This window comes from Garra rufa, chromosome 11, assembly GCF_049309525.1.
Source record: "Garra rufa chromosome 11, GarRuf1.0, whole genome shotgun sequence".
Classification (NCBI taxonomy): domain Eukaryota; kingdom Metazoa; phylum Chordata; class Actinopteri; order Cypriniformes; family Cyprinidae; genus Garra; species Garra rufa.
Window position 1 is genome coordinate 31,431,944 of NC_133371.1, and position 26,643 is coordinate 31,458,586.

The 26,643-nt window shown below is 37.3% G+C and overlaps 1 protein-coding gene across 1 annotated transcript in view; it reads left to right on the plus strand.

Moving 5' to 3' along the window:
* Positions 1-26,643, plus strand: part of dennd4a (DENN/MADD domain containing 4A) — a 45,904-nt gene that overhangs the window by 11,426 nt on the left and 7,835 nt on the right. The window contains exons 9-24 of the mRNA XM_073850798.1: positions 1,422-1,566; positions 1,690-1,865; positions 2,351-2,451; positions 4,285-4,506; positions 5,118-5,263; positions 5,670-5,696; positions 10,508-10,641; positions 11,344-11,476; positions 11,589-11,795; positions 11,910-12,038; positions 14,940-15,084; positions 18,875-18,997; positions 21,494-21,613; positions 23,037-23,944; positions 24,309-24,534; positions 26,492-26,583. Coding sequence (XP_073706899.1) covers positions 1,422-1,566; positions 1,690-1,865; positions 2,351-2,451; positions 4,285-4,506; positions 5,118-5,263; positions 5,670-5,696; positions 10,508-10,641; positions 11,344-11,476; positions 11,589-11,795; positions 11,910-12,038; positions 14,940-15,084; positions 18,875-18,997; positions 21,494-21,613; positions 23,037-23,944; positions 24,309-24,534; positions 26,492-26,583 — 3,034 coding nt within the window. The remainder of the gene's footprint in view (positions 1-1,421; positions 1,567-1,689; positions 1,866-2,350; positions 2,452-4,284; positions 4,507-5,117; positions 5,264-5,669; positions 5,697-10,507; positions 10,642-11,343; positions 11,477-11,588; positions 11,796-11,909; positions 12,039-14,939; positions 15,085-18,874; positions 18,998-21,493; positions 21,614-23,036; positions 23,945-24,308; positions 24,535-26,491; positions 26,584-26,643) is intronic.

Below are 26,643 nucleotides of genomic sequence, written 5' to 3' on the forward strand. Positions count from 1 at the left end.
TGTGGAAATGATACTTTACCAGGACCTGGTTGAGTTTGATAAAGTTATAGCATATTTAAAGTGGGTTGAGACTGCCTGAAAACAGGTAATCATTGCGGTTCATCATATTACACATTCAGAAACTGTTATAGTCAAACTGATTTCCTGATCAAAGTGGATTTTGAATACTTCCAAGAAATATGTCTTGTATAATTTTGATCATCTGAACCTCCAAAATAAAAATTATCCAATGATTTACTCACCCTCAAGCCATCCTAAGTGTATAAGACTTTCAGATTAATATAATCAGAGTTATATTAAAAAATGTCCTGGTTCTTCCAAGCTTTATAATGGCAGTGAATGGGTGTTGAGATTTTGAAGACCAATAGAGTGCATCCATCCATCATAAAAAGTGCTCCACATGGCTCCAGGGGGTTGATAAAGGTCTTCTGAAGCAAATCGATGAAAAATATCCATATTTAAAACTTTATAAAATGTAATCTGTATTTTCCGCTAACTGTCGTACACACGTTCACGAGAGAGTGGCGTTCCAGCGGTTGACGTAGGTGAATGTGTTGATGAACACGGAGATGCATTAGAAGCAGGGGCTCCGCTCGCAATTTTGGGCCCTATGACAAAATATGAGATTGGGCCCCCCCTACCACACCAAAGCAGATCTCTGGGGGCCCCTAACGTGCGTGGGCCCTTAGAATTGTCCTAACTTTCCCCCCCTTAGCAGCGCCCCTGATTAGAAGTACAAAACAAGGATTTGTACAGAAAAATGCTGCAGGATTTCGATATAAGCCAAGAGGAGACTGGTTTTCCTATGCTGTAAACAAAACTTGGTTCTCATGAGACTAGCATATTCTCACCGGAGTTTACGCTACGCCTACATCCTGCGTCATCTGCTGAAACGCCACTCTTTTGTGAGCGCGCGTACGCAAGTTAGCGAAAGATAGAGATTACAGTTTCTAAAGTTTTAAATATGGATATTTTTCTTACAAAGACGCATTGATTCGCTTCAGAAGGCCTTTATTAACCCTCCGGACCCATGTGGAGTACTTTTTATGATGGATGGATGCACTTTATTGGACTTCAAAACCTCAACACCCATCCACTACCATTATAAAACTCAGAAGAGCCAGGACGTTTATTAATATAACTCCAAATATATTCATCTGAAAGTCATATACACCTAGGATGACATTAGAATGAGTAAATCATGGGGCAATTTAAATTTTGGGGTGAACTATCCCTTTAAGTATAGAATAATTATTATAGGTAAAAAAAAAAGTTTGGTTTAGGTTTTGTTTGTTTTTTGTGGGGGGTTAGGTTTTTTTTTTACGCTTTGTGTTGTGGTTTGTTTGTTTTTTCTTTGTTTTGGTTTGGTTTGGTTTTTGGTGAGCATGTGTTGTTTACATGCCTCTTTTCTCTGCCCACAGTGGTGGAAGGCTCTCTACACTGCTGTTGAACCTTGGGCCAAAGAATGCAGTGACTCTGCTGGTGTTGGCTGTGACTGAACACAAGATTCTAGTGCACTCCTTACGTCCGGCCGTTCTTACCAGTGTTACCGAGGCCCTGGTGTCGGTGAGTGAAAGACTGTTAATTTTCACTCATGCCTTTCCTATTTATATTTTAGGAGTTCCTTTTTGCTTGTTGTCCTACTTTTGGTTGTGCCTTGTCTCAACTTGTTTTACCTGTATCCCACAGATGATTTTTCCCTTCCACTGGCCTTGCCCGTACATTCCTCTCTGCCCGCTGGCTCTGGCAGATGTGCTCAGTGCTCCATGCCCTTTCATTGTAGGGGTGGACTCGCGGTACTTTGACCTCTATGAGCCACCGACGGATATTAGCTGTGTGGACCTGGACACCAACACTATAACTCAGTGAGTGACCTTTTTACCTCTGCATAGTTGTAAGTTCCCATGAGAGCCTCTCCTGATCTTTTTGACCTACTGTTGAGATAAAGTCATCTTTCACTGCATAAATTCCCAAAATAAACACTAATTTTCCAGTGTAGGTGATGATTGGTGTTTTTTGTGATATGCATTGAAATTCTAAGCAATAGCAAACATTTTTCAAGTGAAATTCTGAGTAGTAATGATCTTTATCTTTATGCAGATGGTTTAAAGATTAGGATGGAGATATATGAGCAGTGAGGAATGCTGTAGTAAAGATAGGACCCTCAGTACCACCATATGTTGAACACATGCTCCTGTGTTGTTTGTCTGCCAGTATGCACCTTAAAGATTACAGATGCTGTAAAAGCTACATTGAAACTATAAAGCAGCCCTCAGTTCTGTTGTTCATTGTCATGGACCCCCTGTGCTGTTTACCCTCTCAAATGACAAACATGTGTGGCCTATTTCAGCAAAGAAGAACGCAGATCCCTGACCTGGAAGATCCTGCCAAGAAAAGCCTGTAAACATCTGATCAACACCCTCAGCAATCTCCACCAGCAACTGGATGAGGGTTAGTGAGGGCGGGTCACTGTGGTGTCAACAAAGAAATGATTTCACTTATCTTCTGTGCTTTTCAAGGCAATATTAGTTCACTTCACTGCACAGAAAATGCCACTCTTAGTGGCCTTCTACTGTCCTTTTGGTCTTTGACAGTATCATTTGTATTACCTAACAATGTTTTACGAATGCTTGACCGAGTAAGAGCAAAACCAGTCATCCTTGAGATGTGATGAGATTTAGAGACGAGGGCAATTGGCTGGATAGGGACAGAGTAAGGAACAAAGTGTTTTATCGAGTGCTAGGGTACTATCTGATACATGAGAGGTGATTGATGCATCAGACTTTGTGTTTTCGGTTTTCAAAAATGTCCTGTACGGAATGTACCGACTCGTAGAATTGGGACTAAACACTGAGATAATTAATAGGTAAACTGTAATAAAAATTATGTATCTTTCTGTGCTAAGTGACTATGTTCCCATATGTTTTATGGAGAACATTATGTGTCCATTGATGTGGATGTTTAATAACAGACAGAGCTTTGATCTCTTTGCTGACCTTTCTGAAGTGACGTGAAGGGAGCTTATGTAACGCACCCATATCTCAAATTGAACCTACTATATCTTCGTTATAGAGATATGCTGCGCATATAACCTAGACATTATCAGTACATTTCTCCTTGTGTATAAAAGTTGTCTCTACTGTTCAAAAATGTACCTTATGGAAAAACCCAGCATATGCTGGTTAGGTATGTTTTGAAGCATAGCAGCTGGTTTGAGCTGGTTTAAGACGGTCCTTAGTTGGTCATGAACTGTTTAAGGCTGGTCATGTGCTGGCCCTGAGCTGGTCCTAAGCAACTAGCTCCTGATCAGAACCAGCTTGTAACCAGCTCAGGACCATCTTAAACTAGCTCACGACCAACTATGGACCATCTTAAACCAGCTTATAACCAGCTCAGGACCAGCTTAAACCAGCTCATGATCAACTATGGACCAGTTTAAACCAGCTCATAACCACCTTATAACCAGCTCTAACCAGCTTATAACCAGCTCAGGATCAGTTTAAACCAGCTCATAACCAGCTTATAACCAGTTCAAGGCCATCTTAAACCAGCATGTATCCAAGGTATAACTAGCTCAGGACCAACTATGGACCAGTTTAAACCAGCTCAAGACCAGCTTAAACCAGCTCATAACCAGTTCAAGGCCAGTTTAAACCAGCATATATCCAATTTATAACCAGCTCAGGACCAACTATAGACCAGTTTAAACCAGCTCATAACCAGCTTAGGATCAACTATGGACCAGCTTAAACCAGCTCTTTACCAGCTCATGACCAACTAGGGACCATCTTAAACCAGATCATAACCATTTTATAACCATCTTAAACCAGCTCATAACCAGCATATAACTAGCTCATGACCAACTATGTACCAGCTTAAACCAGCTCATGACCAGCTATGGGCCAGCGTAAACCAGCTCATAATCAGCTTGTAACCAGCTCAGGACCAGTTTAAACCATCTTATAACCAGCTCAGAACCAGCTTAAACCAGTTTATGACTAACTACGGACCAGCTTAAACCAGCTCAAACCAGATGCCATGCTTCAAACATACCTAGCCAGCATATGCTTTTTTTCAACAGGGTTGGTGTACGATTTTAATGCATTTGCTCACTTCAGCTAAATTTATTTGGTCAAAAATACAGTAAAAACAATAATTCTGTTAAATATTAGTACAATTTAATTGTATTCTGTTTTAATAATTTTGAAATGTACTTAAAAATCTTACTCGCTCAAAACTGAATTGTAATTCAAAAATAGTAATTTAATCACCAATTTTCCACAGGTTATCAGATGAGTCGTGAGGAAGAACAGATGGAGGCCTTTATGAGTGAGCGGGAACCTGGCAGTGGTGGGAAGAGTCTGGAAACCTTAGAGCTGGAGATCCAGGAGGCTTTCCTGCGCTTCATGGCAGCCATCTTGAAAGGCTACCGTTCATACCTGTTGCCCATCACACAGGCTCCGTCTGAAAAAGCAACTGACGCCAGTTCACTCTTCGATCTGCAAGGTGAGCAGCTAAGATGGATATAATGCTTGAATAAGCTTTCTCCTGTCCTGATATATATCAGGACAGCTATTGTTGTTTGTGAACGTCAGGAACAGCTGTAATGGAATTGCTTCATCAGCATCAAAACGGAAAAAACAGTGCTTTAAAAATCTTGTTTTGACCCAGCCACATGCAGAGAGTCCACTGTGGTACATGAGTGGAATGCTAAAGCTCAGCAGCTGCTCAGACTGCTCAAATCTGGCCCTGTGCCTGTGGAGTCTGGCTTAAATCAGGCTTGAAATTATTGTGGCGATTTTGATAAAGCCCCTTTGGAAATTAGATGCGCCTGACAGGTCCAACAAACTGCAATGATTAATAGAATGTCTGAGAACACATCTGCAGTCTCTTATGTAATCCCTGTGCTAGAGTCTGTTGCATCTTTCACACTGTGTACACTTTAGGCTTTCTCAATGACGACAGTCTAGCGACAAACGCATAACTTATGACACGCCCTTAAATTTGATTGATTAAATGTTTAATCACAACCGACAACTGTGGCGGTCAATTATGGTAATCAAATAATGGATGTGACCACTTTTTCTCATTGTAATGGCACTGCTTCTTTTTTGCAGGCTTTTTGAAGAGCCGTGATCGATCCCATCAAAAGTTTTACTCCCTCATGACCAAGACTCAGATGTTCATTCGTTTCATCGAAGAGTGCTCTTTTGTCAGCGATAAGGATGCAAGCCTTGCTTTCTTTGATGACTGTGTTGACAAGGTATGAAACCATGGTCTATATACATATTTAGTACCCACTAAGAAATACATCAGGAATACAGCCGCCTCTAATTAGATTCAATATAAACTGCTTTTACAAAGCTCACCATTTTAAACTACACTCCAGGCTTTTAGCATGTGAAAAACACAGAGTTCAAGGAAGTGTACACGGCATGATTTGTGAGAACAGTAAACGGGAAATGTTGCCGTTATTAGCGGTGCTGTTTTGATCCCTTGGGCTTGCTTATGTCAAGTTATTAATTTTCTGTGAGCATTGTTCTCTCGTTTGTTCTTTTCTACTTACTGGTCTTTTATCTAAGCAGCCTGTCCTATTATTTTCGCTTTTCTCACTACTTTCTTTTCTCTTTTCTCTTTAAACTTTTCTCTTTACTTGCTTGCTTGGAAAGTTGTTTGGTACGGAGAAAGGGGGGAAGGTAAGTTGCTTAATTCTGTGTCTTTTAACTTCTGATGTACTGCAGAACTGAAAACAGTCACTAGAATACTTTACCATTACTTTATTTTATTTTGACTTATTAATCATATTAATAATATATAAAAACATAGGACTGTCTATGGAAGCCTTTTCCGCCACTGTATATAAAAGATAAAAAAAAGGTTCGATTTTTATCTCACATTTCTGACTTTTTTCTTGGAATTGTGAGATATAAACTCACAATTCCAAGTTATAAAGTCAGAATTGCAGGATATAAACTTGCAATTGTGAGATATAAACTCACAATTCTGACTTTTTTTTTTCTCAGAATTGAGTGATATAAGCTCACAATTGCAAGTTATAATGTGACAAGTCTGACTTTATTCCTCAGAATTAAGTGACAAAATTGCAGAGCTTTATCTGACTTAACTCGCAATTCCTCAGATTTGTGAATGTATTTCTCAGTAATGTGAGTTTATGTCTCACAATTCTGACTTTATAATTGGCAATTGCGAGTTTATATCATGTAATTCTGAGGAAAAAAGTCAGAATTGCAAGTTGATATCTCATAATTCGGACTTGATTTCTAAGAATTGCAAATTTATTTCTCAGAAATGTGAGTTTATGTCTTGCAATTCTAAATATAACTGGCAATTGTGAGTTTATATCATGTAATTCTGAGGAAAAAAGTCAGAATTGTGAGTTTATATCTTGTAATTCTGACTTTATTTCTCAGAATTGCAAATTTGTTTCTCATAAATGTGAGTTTACTTCTCGCAATTCTGACTTTATAACTGGCAATTGTGAGTTTATCGTGTAATTCTGTGGAAAAAAGTCAGAATTGCAAGTTTATATTTTGTAATTCTGACTTTACAACTTGCTCTTGCGAGTTTATATCATGTAATTCTGACTTAAAGGTTGTATCAGCGATTTCTAGCCTGAAACATAAAGTGTCAAATTCAGCTGACCTTTCATCACGATCCGCTCGCTGCCTGCCCCATAAATTGTCTGTGAAAAAACCGCGTCCCTCCGCCTCCCTCACATCCCTGCACCAGTAGGAAAGTCCACAACACCAAACCCCTGACGCTGATTGGTTGGAACACTGTTTTTTTATCTGTGGAATAGTTGATAGCGCCGATTGTTTTTTTGGCATATCTCGGACCCTAGGCTGACCAGAGAGACGCGTTTTTTTCACAGACAATTTATGGGGCAGGCAGCGAGCGGATCGTGAAGAAAGGTCAGCTGAAATTGACACTTTATGTTTTAGGCTAAAAATCGCTGATACAACCTTTAACTTCTCAGAATCACAAGTTTATATCTCACAATTCTGTGAGTTTGTATCAAAATTATAAGAAAAAGTCAGAATTGCGAGACAAAAGTCAGAACTGTGAGACAAAAAGTCAAAACAGTGAAATAAAGTCGCAATTACCTTTTTAAATTTCTATTCAGTGTCTGAAACAGGCTTCCACTGTTATTATGACTGTTTTGAGCAAAAAAAAAAAACACTCACCCTAGTTTTTTGACCTCAGCTGACAGAAGTGACCTGTTTTTTTGTGGTTTCACCATGGGTGTGGTGATTCATAGCTGGTATTATGAATCTTGGCTTTGAAGCAGTGTGTTTGCTGCCTTCATAATTAAAAACATTTCTGTTTAGATCAGAGTCTCTACAGAACCGCTAAGATCCTGCATGCATAATTAATTTTTCTGTGCTTTACGCCACTTCATGTTTTCTTCTATTCGCAACTGTTGTTGCCCTTTCTCACTATGATCCAGAATGCATATAGATCTGAAGCCGCATCTTCAGTGAACCACTGCAAGTTGTCTCCTTTTTAAAATGCAGACAAATATATTCCCAGACGTTGTTGTTTTGTACCTTTGTAGTACATTTATATCTGTCTCAACAGGAGCTCGCAATTTATTCTTGTTTAGAGGAACGGGAGTCATCTCTCACCTGTCCTCCTCACATAGCTTTAGTGTGCTAGTAAAGACGAATGTGTTTTACACTTCCAGTTATGCTGCCATCAGTGAAAGTCACACTTATCCTGCTCTGGCCTGTCCTTCCCCTATGTGAGGACCTTGGAGGACCGTTTTTTTAGCACTGTGGTGGTAATGAAAATGACAGTTTGAGTTGATTTAAACTGACACAGTTTGGTGGGTTGTGTTCACAGAGGACATTTATAAAGGAACCAGGGAAGTAAAGGACAAACCGTGTACCGCTGTAACATTTGGTTAGAGTGTGACACCTCAACGATCCAAAGAACCAGTTTTAAAGTTCATCATAATTTTGTAAAACCCAACCATTTTGTATTCTCTTTTAATTCTGGTGCTGCTTTTCCCAAAAGACTTTAATGAAATCTGCCTCTATGATTGGTTAACAGCCATAACACACACGTGATGTGTTTTCAAAAGTCTGAATGCTGTGTATTTTTGAGCATTCTCTGCAGCACAGTGTATAATTATTACACGGCTCTCTGGAATACTTGAACACTTGATTATAATTGAACAATTGTAGAGTTCTGCTGTGAAATATTATTAAAACTATTTTTAAACTATATATTTCACTGTTGTCCCTGGCAACACATCTCCTACACTGCTAGATTTCCTCTCACACAATAAGCTAATTTAAACTCAAATCAGTATTCATTTATGTATTTACTTGTCAAGCCATTTAAAAAGAATCCTATCTTCATTGTGTCTTGATAGTGGTTTGTTTTTCAATTAAAAATGGCTATATATATATTATATATAATACAATATATAATGGAAGCCCATTTCTGCCGCCGCATAAAAAATAAAAAAAGTAATTGCCACTTCTTATCTCACAATTCAGAGTTTTTTTCTTGCAGTTGCGAGTTTACATTTCACAATTCTGACTTCTTTTCTTGCAAAGTTATAAGTTATAATGTCAGAATTTTGAGACATAAACATGCAATTCTGAGAAATAAAGTTAGAAATGCGAGATATAAACTCCGAAATATAAACTCACAATTCAGACTTTTTCCTCAGAATTATGACTTTGTCGCAATTGTGACTTTTTTTTTCTTAGAATTGCAATTCTAACTTTATAACATGCAATTGTGAGTTTATATCTCACAATTCTGAGAAAGAACTGCGAGATACAAACTCACATTTGGGAATAAGTCAAAATTGTTTTTATCTTGCAATTCTGAGAAAGTCAAAATTGCAAGATATAAACACACAATTGAGATTTTTTTTCTCAGAATTGCATGAAATGAATTTGCAGTTGTAAAACAAACTCGCAATTCAGAGAAATTAAGTCAGAATTGTCTGATATAAACTCACAATTTCAAGTTATGAAGTCAGAATTCTAAGACATAAACTTGCAATTCTGACTTTTTTCTCAGAATTACTCACATTTGCAAGAAAATAAGTCAAAATTGAGAGTTTTTATCTTGCAATTCTGACTTTATTTCTTACAGTTGTGAGTTTTTGTCATGGAATTCATGACTGGACTTTATTTCTCAGGATTGTGATATAAAAAGTCGTAAAAACCTTTTTTTATATTTTATTCAGTGGCATAAATGGACTTCTGTTTTATATATATATATATATGTATAGTAGAAAAAAGTCAAATTGATATCATGAAAAAATCAGGCTGTTAATAAAACTGCTCATACTTCATTACTTTGACCACCTGAGGTAGACGATTTTGCAGCATTTTCTAAAGGTTAGGCACTTTTTTCACTGCCTACTTGTTGAAAACTGACTTAGTTTTGTACGTATTCATGGAAAGTGCCTTTTGGCATCCTGCTGCATTACAGAGAGCTCTAATTGATGCCACAGTCACCAATGCTGTTTTTCTCTGGTAAAAGAGCCACAGATTGATCTAAAACCTTCTCAGGGAAACTCATTTAGCAGGTCTGGGGAGAGCTCGATTTTGTTCTATTGCTCTCATTGTCTGTCTAATAATTTTGCAACAGTGTGATCCAAAACCATTTTGCTGAGAATGCTTTGCAGAGACTTAAACTGATTTTCCCTCTATCAATAGATATAAAGCCATGGTTTATTTGATAGCCTTCCTCATTTCCAATATACTACAGTGGCATAGGCTTTATGATGCATTTATGGTCCATTTACAGGGCTCGTAGACAGACTTTGTCTGAAGGCTAAATGCACAGTGGCTCCTTCAAGCCTTGTCTAGCCTATAAATTGTACTGGAACGGTTTCGTGGCCCTCAAGCAATACAACATTAACCGTTAAGTCTGGGTCAGTGCACTTGTAGTGCGTCTGTGGCAGATGGGGAGGATTGGATGAAGACTAGGAGGATCAGAGCTTCTTGGTACAGATGTGAGATCAGTCAGACATAGCGATGTGGGAGATTATCTGGGTCATTTACACTAAAACCAGCACTCCATCTGATCTGAGGTCAGATCATCTGCACTCAGAGTTTCTTGGCTAACTGTGGCATGTCCAGACAGTGGAAAATCCCTTGGCATGGTTACATGTCAGTATGTGTGTTTGGTTCAAGATTCAGTTCCCAATTCAAATCAAAATGTACCACTGGATAGACTTGTGATGAGTCAGTTTGACAATATAGTAATACTGAGTAAGTTAGCAAGTGATAAAAGACAAAAATAAAGACTTCCAGTTGCTATATATATTCTCTTGAGTTCCTCTTTCGACTTTTTACTTTCCTCTTTTTATTCTGAGAGCTCAGTGACCTGTATTGGCAAACATATACCCTCTTAACTAAACCTGATCGTTTCTTAGTCATAGGTCGTTGCGTCTACTATGTGTTCTTGTTGAAACAGAAGGCAGTCTGTATCTAAAGAAGTGTGTTTTTTACTTTAGGTGGACAGCGATAAGCCAGAAGACACAAGGCTTATTGAACTTGACAAATCCCACCGCAGCGAGCACACGGTCTACATCACCCCTCCAGAACTGCCAGCACTTCCAGAAGGCGAAGAGCCATCTATGGTTTATAGGTACAACAGACGCTTCTCGCACACAAACTCCCATGGAACTACAACACTGTGCACATAAACTGCATGTCACACCACAGATGGCATTGTAGCAATAGCGTAATCCCCTTCCAAACCTCTCCCAGGATGCAGCATGCAGAATAAACCCCTCTAAGGACCCGGTGTCTACAGAAACTCTCACTAAAGCAATAATGCACACTCCTCAGAGAATGTGATTATGTTAAGTGGGGATTAGGTATTATTTTGTTGCACTTGACATTGAAGATTTTATTATTATTATTTTTAGCCCAAATTTGTCCTAACATGGCATGCTGTTTATAGTTTAACAATTGTCAAATATGTTTGTAATTTTGTAAATAGGAACTTAAAAAGGAAAAGAAGAGTTAGTGAGAGTCAAAAAATTATGAACATTTATTCAGTATACTGAATATGTAATCATATAATGAATAAAAAAGTAACTGTTTTAAAATGTCATTTAATCTATTTACAAGTGCTTAATTTTTTTAATCTGATTATGTAATCCAGATTACATGTAATAAATTGCTACACAGCTCTGTCTATCTTCTCTACAACTGCAGAAACTACATCGCCTACTTTTAGTGCTTTTGATAAACAAACTTTGACGTGACTTGACTTGACAATGACAATCAAGTACAACATTAACATGTAAGAAACAATGGTTTTCATACTATTGATGTCTTGCAGCTACAGCGGTTTCCCGGTACTGAACGCCCAACTCTGTGAGCTCCAGGATGGCCCCAGAGTCCCCAAAGCAACATCAGCCATGAGACACATCAGTCCCATCAGCCCAGCTGCCATTTTCAGGCGCTCCCAACAGGTTGGTATTTCAAACAGTTATCTCATCCAAATCACAGCCCACGATGCCGCTTGTCAAATTTCTCCCCTCCTCTCTAATGCCCCATGTTCTCTCTCTGATCCTCCCTCTGTAGGAGATCAAATCAGCCCAGAGGATAGCAAAGACGTACTCCTCCATCCCACAGATGTGGTCCAAGTGTCTGCTCAGGCATTGTCACGGCCTGTGGTTCATCTGCCTACCTGCTTATGTCAGCGCTTGCCATTCTAAAGTGCGGGCGCTGCATACCGCTTACGACGTCCTGAGAAACATGCAGGACAAAAAGTTGCAGCCCCCTGATGAGGTAGAGTCACTTAACAGTCTCAATTGATTGGTTTTGCCAGTACAGTTTGTGCTGCGGAAATTTCCACCGGTGTTGTGGTTTTGTAAATAATGGCTTATTTCTGCTCTATTGGAGGTGTGTTATCGGGTCCTGATGCAGCTCTGTGGGCAGTATGGACAGCCTGTTCTTGCCGTCCGGGTTCTTTTTGAAATGAAGAAAGCCGGAGTTCAGCCTAATGCTATTACCTATGGATACTACAACAGGGTGAGTTGTCAGACAGTTGTCTATTGTGCTACACGGAGACACATTGCAATCTAAATAATACTTTAAGGATAACAAAAATGTACACATAATGTATTCACCCCCCTTGTAATCCAAGATGTTCATGGCTTTCTTTTTTGAGTCGTAAAGAAATTTTGTTTTTTGAGGAAAACATTTCAGGATTTTTCTCCATATAGTGGACTTCTATGGTGCCCTGAGTTTGAACTTCCAAAATGCAGTTTAAATGTGGCTTCAAACATTCCCAGATGCGGTTGTAAATGATCCCAGCCCAGGAAGAAGGGTCTTATCTAGCAAAATCACAATTTGTATACTTTTTAACCACAAATGCTTATCTTGTCTTGCTCTGCCTGAACTTTGTTTCTTCCGGTTCAAGACAGTTAGGGTATGTCGAAAAAATCATCTTCATCTACTTTAAACAAATCTCATTTTCTCCCTGAACTTCAAAATCGTCCTGCATCGCTGTTTTACCTTTTTTTGTTAGGGGGGTTTGATCTTCTTTGCAAACATTGGGTCCAAAATTTACAGATAATGTATTCACCCCCTTGTCATCCAAAATGTTCATGTCTTTTTTTTCCATATAGTGGACAAGGGGGTGAATACATTATCTGTAAATTTTTGTTCTGGAAGTGAACTTCTTTTGATTAAACTAACTGTTCATGTGCATCTTTTTTCTCATTTTTAATAACAAAGATATAATAAAAATCGCTATATTGTGATTAATAAATTTTTCTCAAAATCAACTCTACTAACTCTATCGCCTTTAAGCCGCAGTAGCTCAGTCATTTTTTGTCAGATTCCAACAAGTCATATATCATTTCGAAGGTATTTTAATGAAAGAAACTAAATTTTTTTTTGAAAATTTCCTTATTATGACTTTGCCCACATGGGTCACATATATGTATCAGTACAGACAATGTATGTATATTTATCAAAGGAGAAGTTCACTTCCAGAACAAAAATGAAAAATGTACAGGTAATGTATGAATATTAATATTCATAAAGCTGGAATGCTGCGCTTTGCAACAATAGACTTACAACTTGTGGTGAGAATCAGTAGCAGTCATCCAGAAGTGAGCAGAGAAAAAGATACTCCTCTCAATAAATCGACCGAAACTGTTATTTTTCACTTTTTTTGCCTGTAGCTCAAAATCAGACCATGCGCATTCAGACTTATTTTTCCAGCTCGGGTCACATATTTGGTTTTGTGTTAGACCACAAGAATTCTGAATTTTATTTGCCATTTTGCATTCAAATACGTGCAGTGACCCATAAAATGTTTCTCTAAATATGTGAATTTTATTATATGAGGATGTTTATCCTCATAAGTGAACCAGTTTTAATGTCATCTGGGTCATACTTCCTTTACTTTTTGGTATTTTGCTCATCAGTGGTGTGCGGTGGTGTTCTGAAATGAGAAGTCCTCAAAGTTGTTTTTTTTAATCAAATATAAAATCATGTCCCTGCTATATTTTCTTGGTTAAATAAACATTACTTACACCATCAGACAAAGAAAAAAATCTATTTTATATTATTACATGAACAATGTAATCAGTATTTCATTTATTAAAAGCAAGTATGAATCTCATCAAGCATTTTTTCCAAAAGAATAACTCAAGGCAGTAACAATTTTTAACGATATATATTATTTGTGAACTTATGTTCAGCTATTCTTTTTTAATAGTTCACTTTTGACTATTTTTAAATTTTTCAGATCATCAGTCATCAAAGCTCGGTAAATATTGGTCACAGACATGGAGATTTACTTTAAATTTCTCTAATCTGATAACTCACTAAAAACTGATCATGTTTTCATGACATTCAAGTCTTATTTTGATGTACCAAAGTGTGTGAGCTGCTGGTGTAGGTGTTGGACAATTTTTCTTTAGAAAAATTAGTGATCTATACACGTTTTAATGTTATATTTTGTAATATTGCAGTTTTACTACAAATTTTTTTCTCATCCAATATTGTGAGAAGACCTCCTCCCTTGCCTCCTTGGAGGAAATGCCCCTGTTGCTCATGATTTTTAAAGATGAGGAAATGTCATGCAAACTGTGTTGCATTTGACTTAATTAGCTTTTACAAAATTACAGATTAATTTGCATTCAAATGCCATAGCGTTTGAGTGTAAAAATAACAAAAAACAACATCAACGACAAAAGATACAAAAAATTGATAAGCCTATTTATTTTGCAGTTAAACTTGTGCGTAGTTATATGTTTAGTTGCAATTTTGCTTTTTGCATTTTTCCTACTAGCCACAACTAGAACAGACAGAATCAGGACAGATCTGCAACCCATTTATGAGTCCCAACCCAACCACTGCTCTGGCATAATTGGTTTGCAAATGCCACTTGGTTTGACATTTTGTTATCTAATGAAATGACATCAATATATATTTAAGTGTTTTAAGTAGGTAAATACATTTTGGAGCCACTTTAGGCTTTACAAAAAGGTAACCAATAACAAATTTGTGTAAATCACTTCTTCAAAAGAAACAGAGAGAAAGCGGATTTATCCTATGTAGGTGTGTTATGCCGATGCTCAAAAGCCTCGAGCTGGCAGCGAATTCGGCATGTGACTCTGTTTCTCATGCCTGTTATCATTAGACAAAAGCTTAGACTAGCAATCATCCCCCCGGGGACCATTTTTTGTCTGCACTTCGCAAGATGTCCCAAAATACCAAGAGGACACACTCACAGAGACATAAGTCCGGGCAGCTTGAGTGTTGTTCCAATTCTATCAGAGTAATTACAGCTAGTCCTTGAGAGAGAACACAATCTACTTAAGATAATGAGAGGCGTTGCGCTGTAGAATTATTTAGTTAATCTCTATGTGAGTGTGTGTGTGTCTCACTGTGTATGTCGTCTTCTTCTCTCCTCAGGCCGTTCTGGAGAGCACATGGCCATCCTCCACCAGAGGGGGATACTTCCTGTGGGGAAAGCTGAGAAATGTGGTTCGGGGTGTGGTGCTGTTCAAACAAGTATGGAGGAGGCAGACCACCCACCCGAAAGACACCCATCTCTCTGGTAAACACCCCTGAGTCCATTTCACACATTCCACAGAAGTGGACACACTGTTTAAATTTCCAGAAAAAAACAAAGTCAGATCCAATCTAGAAAAATTACACAGATTGACAGTCTTTTAAAGCACTGTAAAAGCTCTAAAAATAGTGGTCAAAGCAGGCAAAATATGTCTAAATTAAATTATTTCAGACAAATTTGACCCAATTTACTCAACTTTGACTATTCACGATATGTAATAAAATATATTAGAAAATATGACCATTTTACCCAACGTACACTACCAAGCAAAAGTTTTTGAACTGTAAGATTTTTAATGTTTTTTAAAGAAGTCTCTTCTGCTCAAGCCTGCATTTAATCCAAAATACTGTAAAAAAAAATAACTGTTTTCTATTTAAATGTTTTTAAAATGGCATTTATTCCTGTGATTTCAAAGCTGAAATTTTAGCATCATTACCATAGTCACATGATCCTTCAGAAATAATTCTAATTTTCTAACATAAATCTAACATTTATTATTATTATTATTATTATGTTTGAAAACCACTAATTAGAATTTTTTCAGGTTTCTTGGATGAATAGACAATTCAGAAGAACAGCAATTATCTGAAATAGAAATATTTTGTAACATTATAAATGTCTTTATCATCACTTTTGATCAATTTAAAGCATCCTTGATTAATAAATGTATTAATTTCTATAATTTATTTCCCCCCAAAAAAACAATTATACTGACTCCAAGCTTTTGAATGGTACAGTATATAATGTTACAAAAGCTTTTTAATTTCAGATAAATGCTGATCTTTGGATCTTTCTATTCATCAAAGAATCCTAAAAAATGTATTCAACTGTTTTAAATATTGATAATAATAATTAAAAAATGTTTTTTGAACAGAAAATCAGCATATTAGAACGATTTATGAAGGATGTGACATTGATGACTGGAGTAATGATGAAAAAAAAATGTAGTTTTGATCACAGAAATAAATTACATTTTAAAATATATTCAAATAGAAAATGGTAAAAATATTTCTTAATTGTACTGATTTTGCTGCACTTTAGATCAAATAAATGCAGGCTTGGTGAGCAAAAGAAACATTTTACTGTTCAAAAACCTTTGACTTATAGTGTATGTTAGCTTAGCAACGGTAAACGCTATTGAAATTAATCGTAAGTTGAGTCTTTAGGCACATCATATGAAATTCCATTATGGTTAGGAAACTTTAGACAAGTCAGCTTGCTAGATTTTGGAATAAAATTCATTATTAGGCAATGGCCATACAGTTCATTAATAGCTACATTCATGACTTTTGCAAAGTAATGACTCCGACTCTGACTCCGTTCCACACCAGAACGTTTAATTTCTCTTCAAAACTGTTGGTTATATCATCAGTTGTTTCAGAATAAAGATATCCCCCTTTGAGATGCTAGCCTACTCTACAGGGGAGTGTGGACTCAATATAATTTCCCACTGTCAGAAAAACTTTCCATCATTTCACACAAAGACAGGGTTTTGTGCCTGAGGAGGTACCATCGCTCAGCTATCTCCCCCTCCGCATTCGGGCTAGATCCAGCTTGCCTGCTGAAGCAGAAAGACTTTAATGGGTCCAATTAAGATGAGAGTCGATAGCCACCTCCTCAGCCACTACAGTGCACAGTCTGCGCTTGATGTGATCTCCTTTCTCACGCAGCCCCCTGTAAACAGCATATTAGAGAAGGGCAAAAGAGGGCTTTCGTAATTAAAGCAAGCTGTCTTACAGTTTTTTACAATCGTTTTTGCACTAATAACTGAACCTTAATGTAATTTTTCAAAACTCTAGATACAAAACTCAAAACAGTCATTATTTGTAACACAGGCTGTCCAGTGTTTAAAACTTTGCATATTGCGTTCATATCTTTAAAGAAGCCTTGCATTAGCAGAAGCATTGTTTCAAAAAACGAATTTATTATGAAATATTTTAGGAACATTACTTTAGATCACCCATACACAAGCTACCCATAGTTTCAATGTGTTTTTGCTAGTACAATCATTAAATATAGTTGTACAAAATATGTGATTCAGGTTTCTTTTTTTTTTTACTTTAGACTAAGAACAGTACAGACACAGTGGTATCATTGAAATACTGTAATGTGGAATTTACTGATAAAATAAATCTCAACATAGGTTTTCTAAAGGAAAAATTTAGATTCAAAGTTTTAGCTGGTTTTTTTTTTCAGCAGGGTACAGAATACAGTTTACAGTATACTGTACCCTGCTAAAAAAAAACTGCTAAAACCAGCCTAGGCTGTTTGGCTGGTCTTAGCTGGTTTTAGCTGGTCTCCCAGCCTGGTCAGGCTGGTTTTAGCTGGTGGTTTCCCAGCCTGACCAGACAGAAAAGTGGCCAATACCCCTCTAAAACCAGCCTGCTGACCAGCTATGACCAGCTAAAAACAGCCAAACAGCCTGGGCTGGTTTTGGATGTTTTTTTTTTTTCAGCAGGGCTAATTTGTGTACCAACGTCCTTTATACATTCTTTTTTTTTTTTTTTTTTTTTTTTACCAGGGTAGCCATTAACTCATTAAAACCACAAAAGCAATAACATAAAAATGACATCTTGCATTCAGTAATGTTGAATATGAAAATGTGTTCTGTAAAAGAGGTACATGGGGCCATAGAAACCATATCTGATAAAGAATGAAATATGACATCTATAGATACATGGTAAAAAAAAAAAAAAAGTACTGCAGAGGTACAATTTTGTTCCTGGGCAACAAAACATATAAAGGTACCTTTAAAGGTACACAGTGGGTCCTTATTGTACAATTATGTACCCAAAAAATTGTACCCTTGGTAACACCCCAGTGACAGCTACTTGTACCCTAAAAGGTATAGTTTTGTACCGTTTTTGTAGTGTAGTGTGGTCCATCTGTGTCATATTCTGTGGTAACTGGTGTCAAATGATCTACTGTATCCTGAAACATGCACTATTTTCCATAAAAGCTATGCTTCAAGGGTAATGCAACAGTTACTTATCATTTTAAGCAGATGTATCAACTGATAGTTCAATCTTTGTAATGAAATGAATGCACACTCATCTCAGATGTAATGTGTGAGTTGCATTTTGAAATAGTAATACTTTGATGTTAAGTTGTGTCATTTTGAACAGGTGATTTAAGTTCAATGAACAAATTATCTTTGGCTTATGTGTATTGTATCCAAGCATTTGAAAAATGTGTTAAGTGTTTTGAAAAATGTGCATTTTGATCATTGGTTGTGAATTATGTGTCTAGAGTTTTGAAAAATGACATTACGGTTCTGTTATTAGTGCAAAAACGATTGTAAAAAACTGTAACTCACCACCCCTAAAAACTGCAACTTTGTCATGCAGAATGAATTCGTCTCACACTAAAAGGACGTTAGGGAATAAAGAGCTAATTGGCTGATTGCATGAATTTACTTTTCAATTTGTTCAAGTTTTATTAATTTAATATTTGGTCTCAGTATCAAAATTTGTCTTTTTTATATAAACCTAAAAATCTAATTTTGTTAGATTTTGCTGAATATGTTTTGCTCATATGTTTGAGGGTTATTCTCAATTTGAAAACGCTCAACAGGCTTCTCACCATGTGGGTGGCTTTATTTTACATTTTGGATCCGAAAAGACACTAAACACATGTTCTTTGATAGTTCTTGCTCTGTTGCCACTTTGAAATATCTTTGGCCGGAGAGCTTTTCACATCCCAAACTGTTGTGTTTTGAAATATGTTACTTGTTAGTTCTCCTGCTAACTGTCTTTCATACTGTTCTTCCGAGCAGATGCCAGTGATCTCGACAGCGTCAGCCACGGCAGTCTGGACAGCTCTAACGATTCGGCGGAGCGAGTTTCCATTGATACAGACTTCACTAAAATGGATTCCAGTGATGACAGATCCAGCACAGGTACCCGGTCTGCTTACAGCCTGTCTGCGTTCTTGTTCCATCATCGGTTCTCCACTGCGCTCTCAGCACAACAGGACGTGCTTCTCTCTCCTTCAAACTCGTCAGAAGTCTCTAGGAGAGTCATTATTTTTCACTGTGGGAGTGAAAAGACATCTATCCTTTTTTCTCGCTTTCAGTCTTTTCTTTTTTTTTTTTACAGCACACATTAGTTTAACACATTTGGTGCAGTGAACAAAAAGCATTACGCCATTCACATGCCCCCACAGATGATCCAAATAAATTTTGAATGCAACATCAGAAAGAAAAACATGTCGAGTTTAGTACAAAAAATATCAGGTTTAATACAATAAATGGTTTCATTATGAAACACACAAATGGTTTCATTATGAAACACACTAATGTTCAGAAGTTTGGGGTTTGTATTTGGGGTTTTAATATTGTGTATTCACTTATGGTCATCAAGGCTGCATTTATTTAATCAAAAATGCATTAAAACAGTCATCTCAGTGTATTTTAAAATGTAATTTTTCCTGTGATGAAAGTTAAATTTTCAGCAGCCATTGCTTTAACACTTCTTTGTCAAGTGATCCTATAGAAATAATTTTAATATGCTGATTTAGTGCAGATTTAGTACACTTTATAAATACAAAGTTCAAAAGAACAGCATTTATTTAAAAAATTAAATTTGGTAACATTATAAATGTCTTTACTATCATTTTTAAACAAATAATGCATCCTTGCTGAATAATTTATTTTTATTTTAAGTTATTTATTTTTTAAAAATCTTACTGACCCCAAATTTTTAAACAGTAGTATACAACATTTTTGCAGTATCTTTAAACTGTAAGGGGTCTAGCAGTCATCTGCATACTAGGGGTTGACCGATATGTGTTTTCGGGGCTAATGCTGATATCAATTATTACAGATCAAGTAGACCGATAACCGATATGTATGTCTGTTGTAAAAATGAAAATTAATGTTAAAATCAGAATAACAAGGGCTCTGACAAAAACTTTCTTTAACAGCTTTTAAATAATTTTTTTGGCAAATCAGTTTTGAAAATGGCCGATACCGATAACCATAAAAATGTTCAAATTAAAAGTTGACCCCACTCCATACCCTCATGTCACTCATAAAAAATTAAGAATAACAAGAGCTCAGACAAAAACATTCTTTAAATACTTTTAATCAGCAAATTAGTTTTGAAAATAACTGATACCGATAACCATAAAAATGCTTAAAATCTCCGATAATAAGTCGTCCCCAAACCATACCCTCATGTTGCTCATAAAAAATTTTAAATAACAAGGGCTCTGATAAAAATGTTATTTAATGCTATTAAATTATTTTATCGGCAAATCAGTTTTTAAAATGACCGATACCGATAACCATAAAAAATGCTTAATATCAGCGCAGATAATTGGTCAAACCGATAATCTGTCGACCCCTACTTTATACCCTCAAGTAACACATAAAGGTTATCAAAATATCAATATTTTTGTTGTTGTATTTGTCCATAGAATTAATGGCAATATGGTTCAAAACAACATTAAACGTTCATTACATGACCAAAAAAATAATATATGTATACTGCACTCCTTTCTATTCCACAGAAGAGGAAAAGTAATGAAATGAAAACAAATAAGCAGGACTGCAGTAGGTGCCTGACACCCATGTCTGACAATATGTTAAAAGACAGAGAAGAAAGCTCATCTATATGTTCGAACAGCTTTTTGAAGTATTCGAAAGCTTTAGGCAGCGATGCCCATGGAGGAGATCTGAGAGATGTACGGTTTGACAGAAGAGACTCGCAGTTACTGAGCTCTGTGTAGCAGGAGTCTGACTGAGGAGGCGAGAAAGGAGAGAAGGAATGACTAATGGTGTTATTTTAGCTCACCTCTGGAGGCAGTACTATGATGTGAGCTTTATGCCCCATCAGCTTTCTCAGTGTGGCTCAGAAGCAGCCACCCTGTGAGTGTCTGTCAGTGTGTTTCTGCCCTATTATGGTATATAAGAGAACAAATCAGCACTCCTTTTTGATGTTAGGTTATCATGCATTATGACGTGCTATGCTAAAATAACTTTGTTTGAAGCCGTTCTCCTAGGAGTCTCTATCCGAGACTCTACCCAGCTGCATCAAATCAACCAAAATCTGTAAAGTAATACTAAAGTCTGCAGTACAGATTTGTGAGGCATGAAAAAGGTCTATTAGCCCTGCAAAACTCTCTCTAACATTGCTATTTTATCAGGGTGATTTTTCGTGCACACTGTTATGTTAGTTATTGTTGGTTTTTTAGAAGTCTTTTGTTCTGATTTGCGCATATAGTCTCACAGTTCTGCTCTGATAGCTGAACAATGTTAAATGCTAAAATTAAGGCCTAGATTATGTTAAATATGCATTGTGCTCTGAATTATTAAATCAGATCAGGGTCCTGAAGAAAAAACAGTAAAGAACCACTGATCTAAGTGTTTTTTATATGTATTGTTTGATTCCAGGTGGTCAGTCTGATCAGGGCTACGATTCTTTGTCTAAAGAGGAGGTGAGGTTAGGAGGAGGTGAGGAGCATAACTCCTCTCCAGACATGAAGGAGAAGAAGGACGGAAACTCTTGCCAATGTGAGTAGCACAGTATGCGTTTGTCCCTAAACATACACAGAGTATTTGAGTAAAATCCTAAATAAATGTTTGAGGTCAAAAGTTTTCATACACCTTGCAGAATCTGTTATGAATGTTAATTGTTTTACCAAAATAAGAGAGATCATACAAAATGCATGTTATTCTTCAGAAAAATCCTTCAGGTCCCACAAAATTCTTTGGTTTTTCAGCACTTTTCTGTATTTGAACCCTTTCCAACAATGACTGTGTGATTTTGAGATCCTTTTTTTCACATTAAGGACTCATATTCAACTATTACAGAAGTTTCAAACACAATTCTTTTGAACTTTCTATTCATCAAATAATCCTAAAAAAACTGTATTCCAAATAAACATGATAGAATGATATCCAAAGGATCATGTTACACTGAAGACTGGAGTAACAATTCAGCTTTGTAATCACTCAACTAAATTACATTTTAAAATATATTAAAATAGAAAACATTATTTTATTCAATAAAATTATTTTCAGAATTTTAATACTAACTGTAATAATTTTTCAGAATATTACTATTTTTTATCAAATAAATGCAAATTTCATAAAAGATTTATTTAAGTAATAAGCACTTTTCAAAAACAAACTTTTAAACAGTAGTGTATACTGTTAGATTTCTAGCATTTCAAGTACACTTTAAAAAATGCTTGGTTAAAAATAACCCAGCGCTGGTTGAAATATGGACAAACCCAGCGATTAAGTTGTTTTGACCCACCGGTTAGGTTAAATGTTTAAAACAATTACTATATTTCTCACTTAAAATGAACAAAAAATAGATTGGAAATTAACATTTATTAATATGTTCAATAAATTAATATTTATTAAACATTAAAAAGCTTATCAATAATAAACTTGCTAAAATTGCTTATTAATAAATGTTTACCTTTTGATTATTGCTGATGCCTCTAACAATTATACATCTGATTTTTAATTTACAACCAATTTTGGGTTTATTTGAAGCCGGCCATATAGTAATTTTTAAACAACAGTTGAGTTAAATAAAACTACCCAGAATGTCAAAACAACCCAGTCGCTGGGTTTGTCAATATTTAATATTTTTTTGAGTGTATAAATTAACATTTGCATATAAATTAACAATTATGAACAAACATGAATTAGCAATGAACAATTGTATACTGTAAAACATGTTGTGCATTGTTATTTCATGATACTTATTTCAATAACTAATATTTTGAATAAAATCATCTTGTTAAGCCTTGCCCTACATAGCAAATACTGCACAGTACGCAGTAAGCAATAGACCAGTATTTGATTACAAACATGTTCAGTAAACCTCTTTCCTTCCACCTTGTGGTAAACTGTGGTACTGCAACTTATTAAACTGCATTTATTTGCTTCATTTTAACAAGCGTCTTATTTCAATGTTTAGTATCTCAGACTGTACTCTCAACTAAAGAGGATTCATCTCTTGTGGTTGAAGTCCATCCATCCGCAACCAGCGGGGAAACCAGTAATGTCTTTCCCCAAGCCCTTCCAAAGACAAAAAGACCAAGCTCCCTAGATATTTTTGGAGAAAAGCCCATAAGGCCAAGCACACTGGATATAACCCCGGATAAGTCAGTAGAAGAACTCAGCAATGACTCTGTTCCAACACTGATAGAAACGGAAGCAGTGGGGGGCGTCGTGAGCCCACCTAAAGTTGCAGTGGAAAGGACTGTTAGCTGCACAGTTGCCATGGAGAAGAGAGTTGCCATGGAGAGGGAGCACATCGGCGTGGAGAGGAGCGTGAGCTGCAGCAGCGCACTTGGACGAGTGGTTAAGAGGACAGGTATCGAAGCAGGGTTTGATCCTCTGTCCCTCATGGCGGCTGAGACTCAAGCCCACAGCGAGGGTGATAATCCAGACACCCCAACCTCCCGCAGAGACCTGGCTGAAGAGATTCATCACTACATGAACAACCTGAGCAGCCCGTTAAGCCAGCGGTCTCTCAGTGTGGACCTGAAGGGGCGTCAGACCCCGTCCCCTCACAGCTCTCCCCGCATGTCTGCAGTGCTCAGCTCCCCCAGTACCTCCCAACTCCAACCTCAGCCCCGAACACGACTCTTCTCATCACCCTCCCTTCCTCAGGGCCGTGTGCGCAGGGTCAGGGAGCAGCGGCCCAACTCTCTGGCCTCCCCTTCCTCACCTACTCCCTCCTCCTCTTCTTTCTCCATGGACTCTCTGCTCACACCAACTCTGGACGTATTCAAGAGCAGCTTCCTCTCTGCTGGGAAAGGCGTTGCTGAGAAAGCCAGCCGGCTGTATTCTCGACTTTCCTCACAGACGTCCATTACACAGGTATGTATGATGTTTTTGGAAGTTCTGACTTAAAGGGATAGTTCACCCAAAAATGAAAATTCTGTCAGTAATTACTCACCCTCATGTTGTTTCAAAATCATGAGACCTTTATTCATCTTCAGAACACAAATTAAGATATTTTTTATGAAATCTGAGAGCTTTCTGACCCTGCATAGACAGCAACGTGATTACCACGTTCAAGGCCCAGAAAGGTAGTAAGGACAACAAAGGAAAACAAAAATAATGAGTTTATTCAATAATTTCTTCTCTTCCACATTCGATTTTTGGGTGAACTATGCCTTTAATGCTAATGAATGCCTTGTCTTTGCCGACTCTCTTCACCTCTATTTCTCATCCTCACCAGGACTTGAACTCTGACCGGGTCAGTGTGTCCTCTCTGGGGTCAGGTGACCCTGATTGCTCTTCTCTGATTGAGAGTGATTCCTGTGTAGACCCTGATGGGCTCTCTTCCCCGCAGCGGGATGCTGCTCAGCCCGTCACGCGCCCCAAAAGGAGCCCATACCGGAGCAACCACTGCCTAGAAAGCCCATCTGCACCACCGCGACTCTACCGCCAGTCCTCACTCACTGGTGCGTCTGCTGGATTCACTATTCACTACACTGCTGAAGTAACACTGTTCTAAACGCTAGACATGTATATCTATGTTTTCATAGATATATCTGGACAAAAAAGAGTCGACAGAATGAGCCACACTTTTGAAAGCCATTACCGTCAGTGATTGTTTTTTTTCTCAGAATTATGTGATACAAACTCACAATTGCATATCATAAAGTCCAATTTTGAGGGGGAAAAAAAGACTGATGTTCTCAGAATTGCAAGTTTATATCTCACAATTCTGCAATTGCATGCTATAAAGTCAGAATTGTGAGATATAAACTCACAATTCTGAGAAAAAAGTCAGAATTTGGAGTTTATGTCTCGCTATTCTGACTTTATAGTATGAAATTGTGAGTTAAGTCAGAATTGTATGCTATAAAATCAGAATTGCAAGATATAATCTCACAGTTCTGAGAAATAAGTGAGTTTTTATCATGCAATTCTGAGGAAAAAAAAGTCAGATTTGCGAGCGTGACTCACAATTCTAAAAAAAAAAGTCAGATTTGCAAGTTTAAATCATGCAATTCTGAGGAAAAAAGTCAGATTCGTGAATTTGTGTCAAAATTCTGAGAAAAAAGTCTGATTTGCAATTTTGTGTCATGCAATTCTGAGGACAAAAGTCAGATTTCCAAGTTTGTATCAAACAATTCTGGCTTAATTTCTCACAATTGCGAGTCTCACAGTTCTAAAAAAAAAAATCAAAACTGAGTTTGTGTCACACAATTCTGAGAAAAAAATCTGAATTGCGAGATGTAAACTAGCAATTGCGAGAGAAAAAATCAGAATTGTAAGATAAAAAGTCACAATTACCTTTTTAAAATATGTATTCACAGAAATGGGCTTTCAAAGTGAATTGAGGACATGAGGTTAAAGTGAGCAAACAGTAAAACGACAAAAATTGCATACCACATCTTTAATATTGATAAATAATGATCATTTTAAATGGCTCCCACTGTTCGGGTGAACTTTGAGGTTTCTCCTGAATAGCATAATGCTAAAAATAGACAGTGTGCTAGAAAATTACTAGGGATGCACCGATCCGTATCGGCCGATCACTTGCGCGTTTTGTCAGTAAAGCCGGTTCTGTAATCAGCGGTAAATGCCATCAGGTGCGTGATTTCACGTTGATCCGTATATACTACACACAGCCGTTGTTCACTGAGGAGCTGCGCACATTCACACTGATAATGAACATTGATTTGCACAGCTCGTCTTTAAACAACGGCTGTGTGTAGTATATACGGCTCAACGTGAAATCACGCACCTGATGGCATTTACCGCTGATTACAGAACCGGCTTTACTGACAAAACGCGCAAGCATGATCGGCCGATTCATATCGGTGCATCCCTAAAAATTACCCATCAGGCTCTCCCGTGAGTAATGCTTGTTATTTTCCGGTCCTTTGTCAAGATTACAATGTTGTACAATTAGAGACCCAAAGAAAGAGAAGGAGCTATGTTTAAATGCATGCAGAGGAGTGACAATTCTTTGAAGAATTCTATTGTAAAGATGAACTTATTTGTAGCATTTCCAGGCCATAATGTTAAGCATGTTTTTGCATATGGAGTGCTGTGTGTTGCTCATGAAGCTGGTCATTGTTTCTGCTCCAGCAGCTGCAGAAGTAGGCCAGTAGACAGGGCTGTAAGTGCGTCTGGCTCTGCAGTAATGGGGTTTGAGAGGGGCTCTTTAATCAGGCTGACGGGGGTTGTGCTGGAGTGCTCCCCAATCACTCGCATCCGCATACACGCTCTTATCCCAGACTTCTGTAGAGCCTCTCTCCTCATTCAGCGCCAACAGAATTAGCATTCATAATCCCTGCAGGCAATCACCTTGAAATGTGACTTGTTTTTGGAGAAGATTGCTCTCTGATGAAAAACATCATCTTTTTGCCGCAGAGAGTGACTGTTGTTTTGTCTTTTGTCCTTCAGGTCCTTCACTGACAGTCACGAAATCTCTGCAGACCCCAGATGCCTGTTCTGATTACAGCCTTTCTCAATCCATGCAGAACTACGCTGTTGAAGTGAGTTTTTCAATGATGCATACAGTATGTATGTACATCATTTAGTAGGAGGTATTGTGG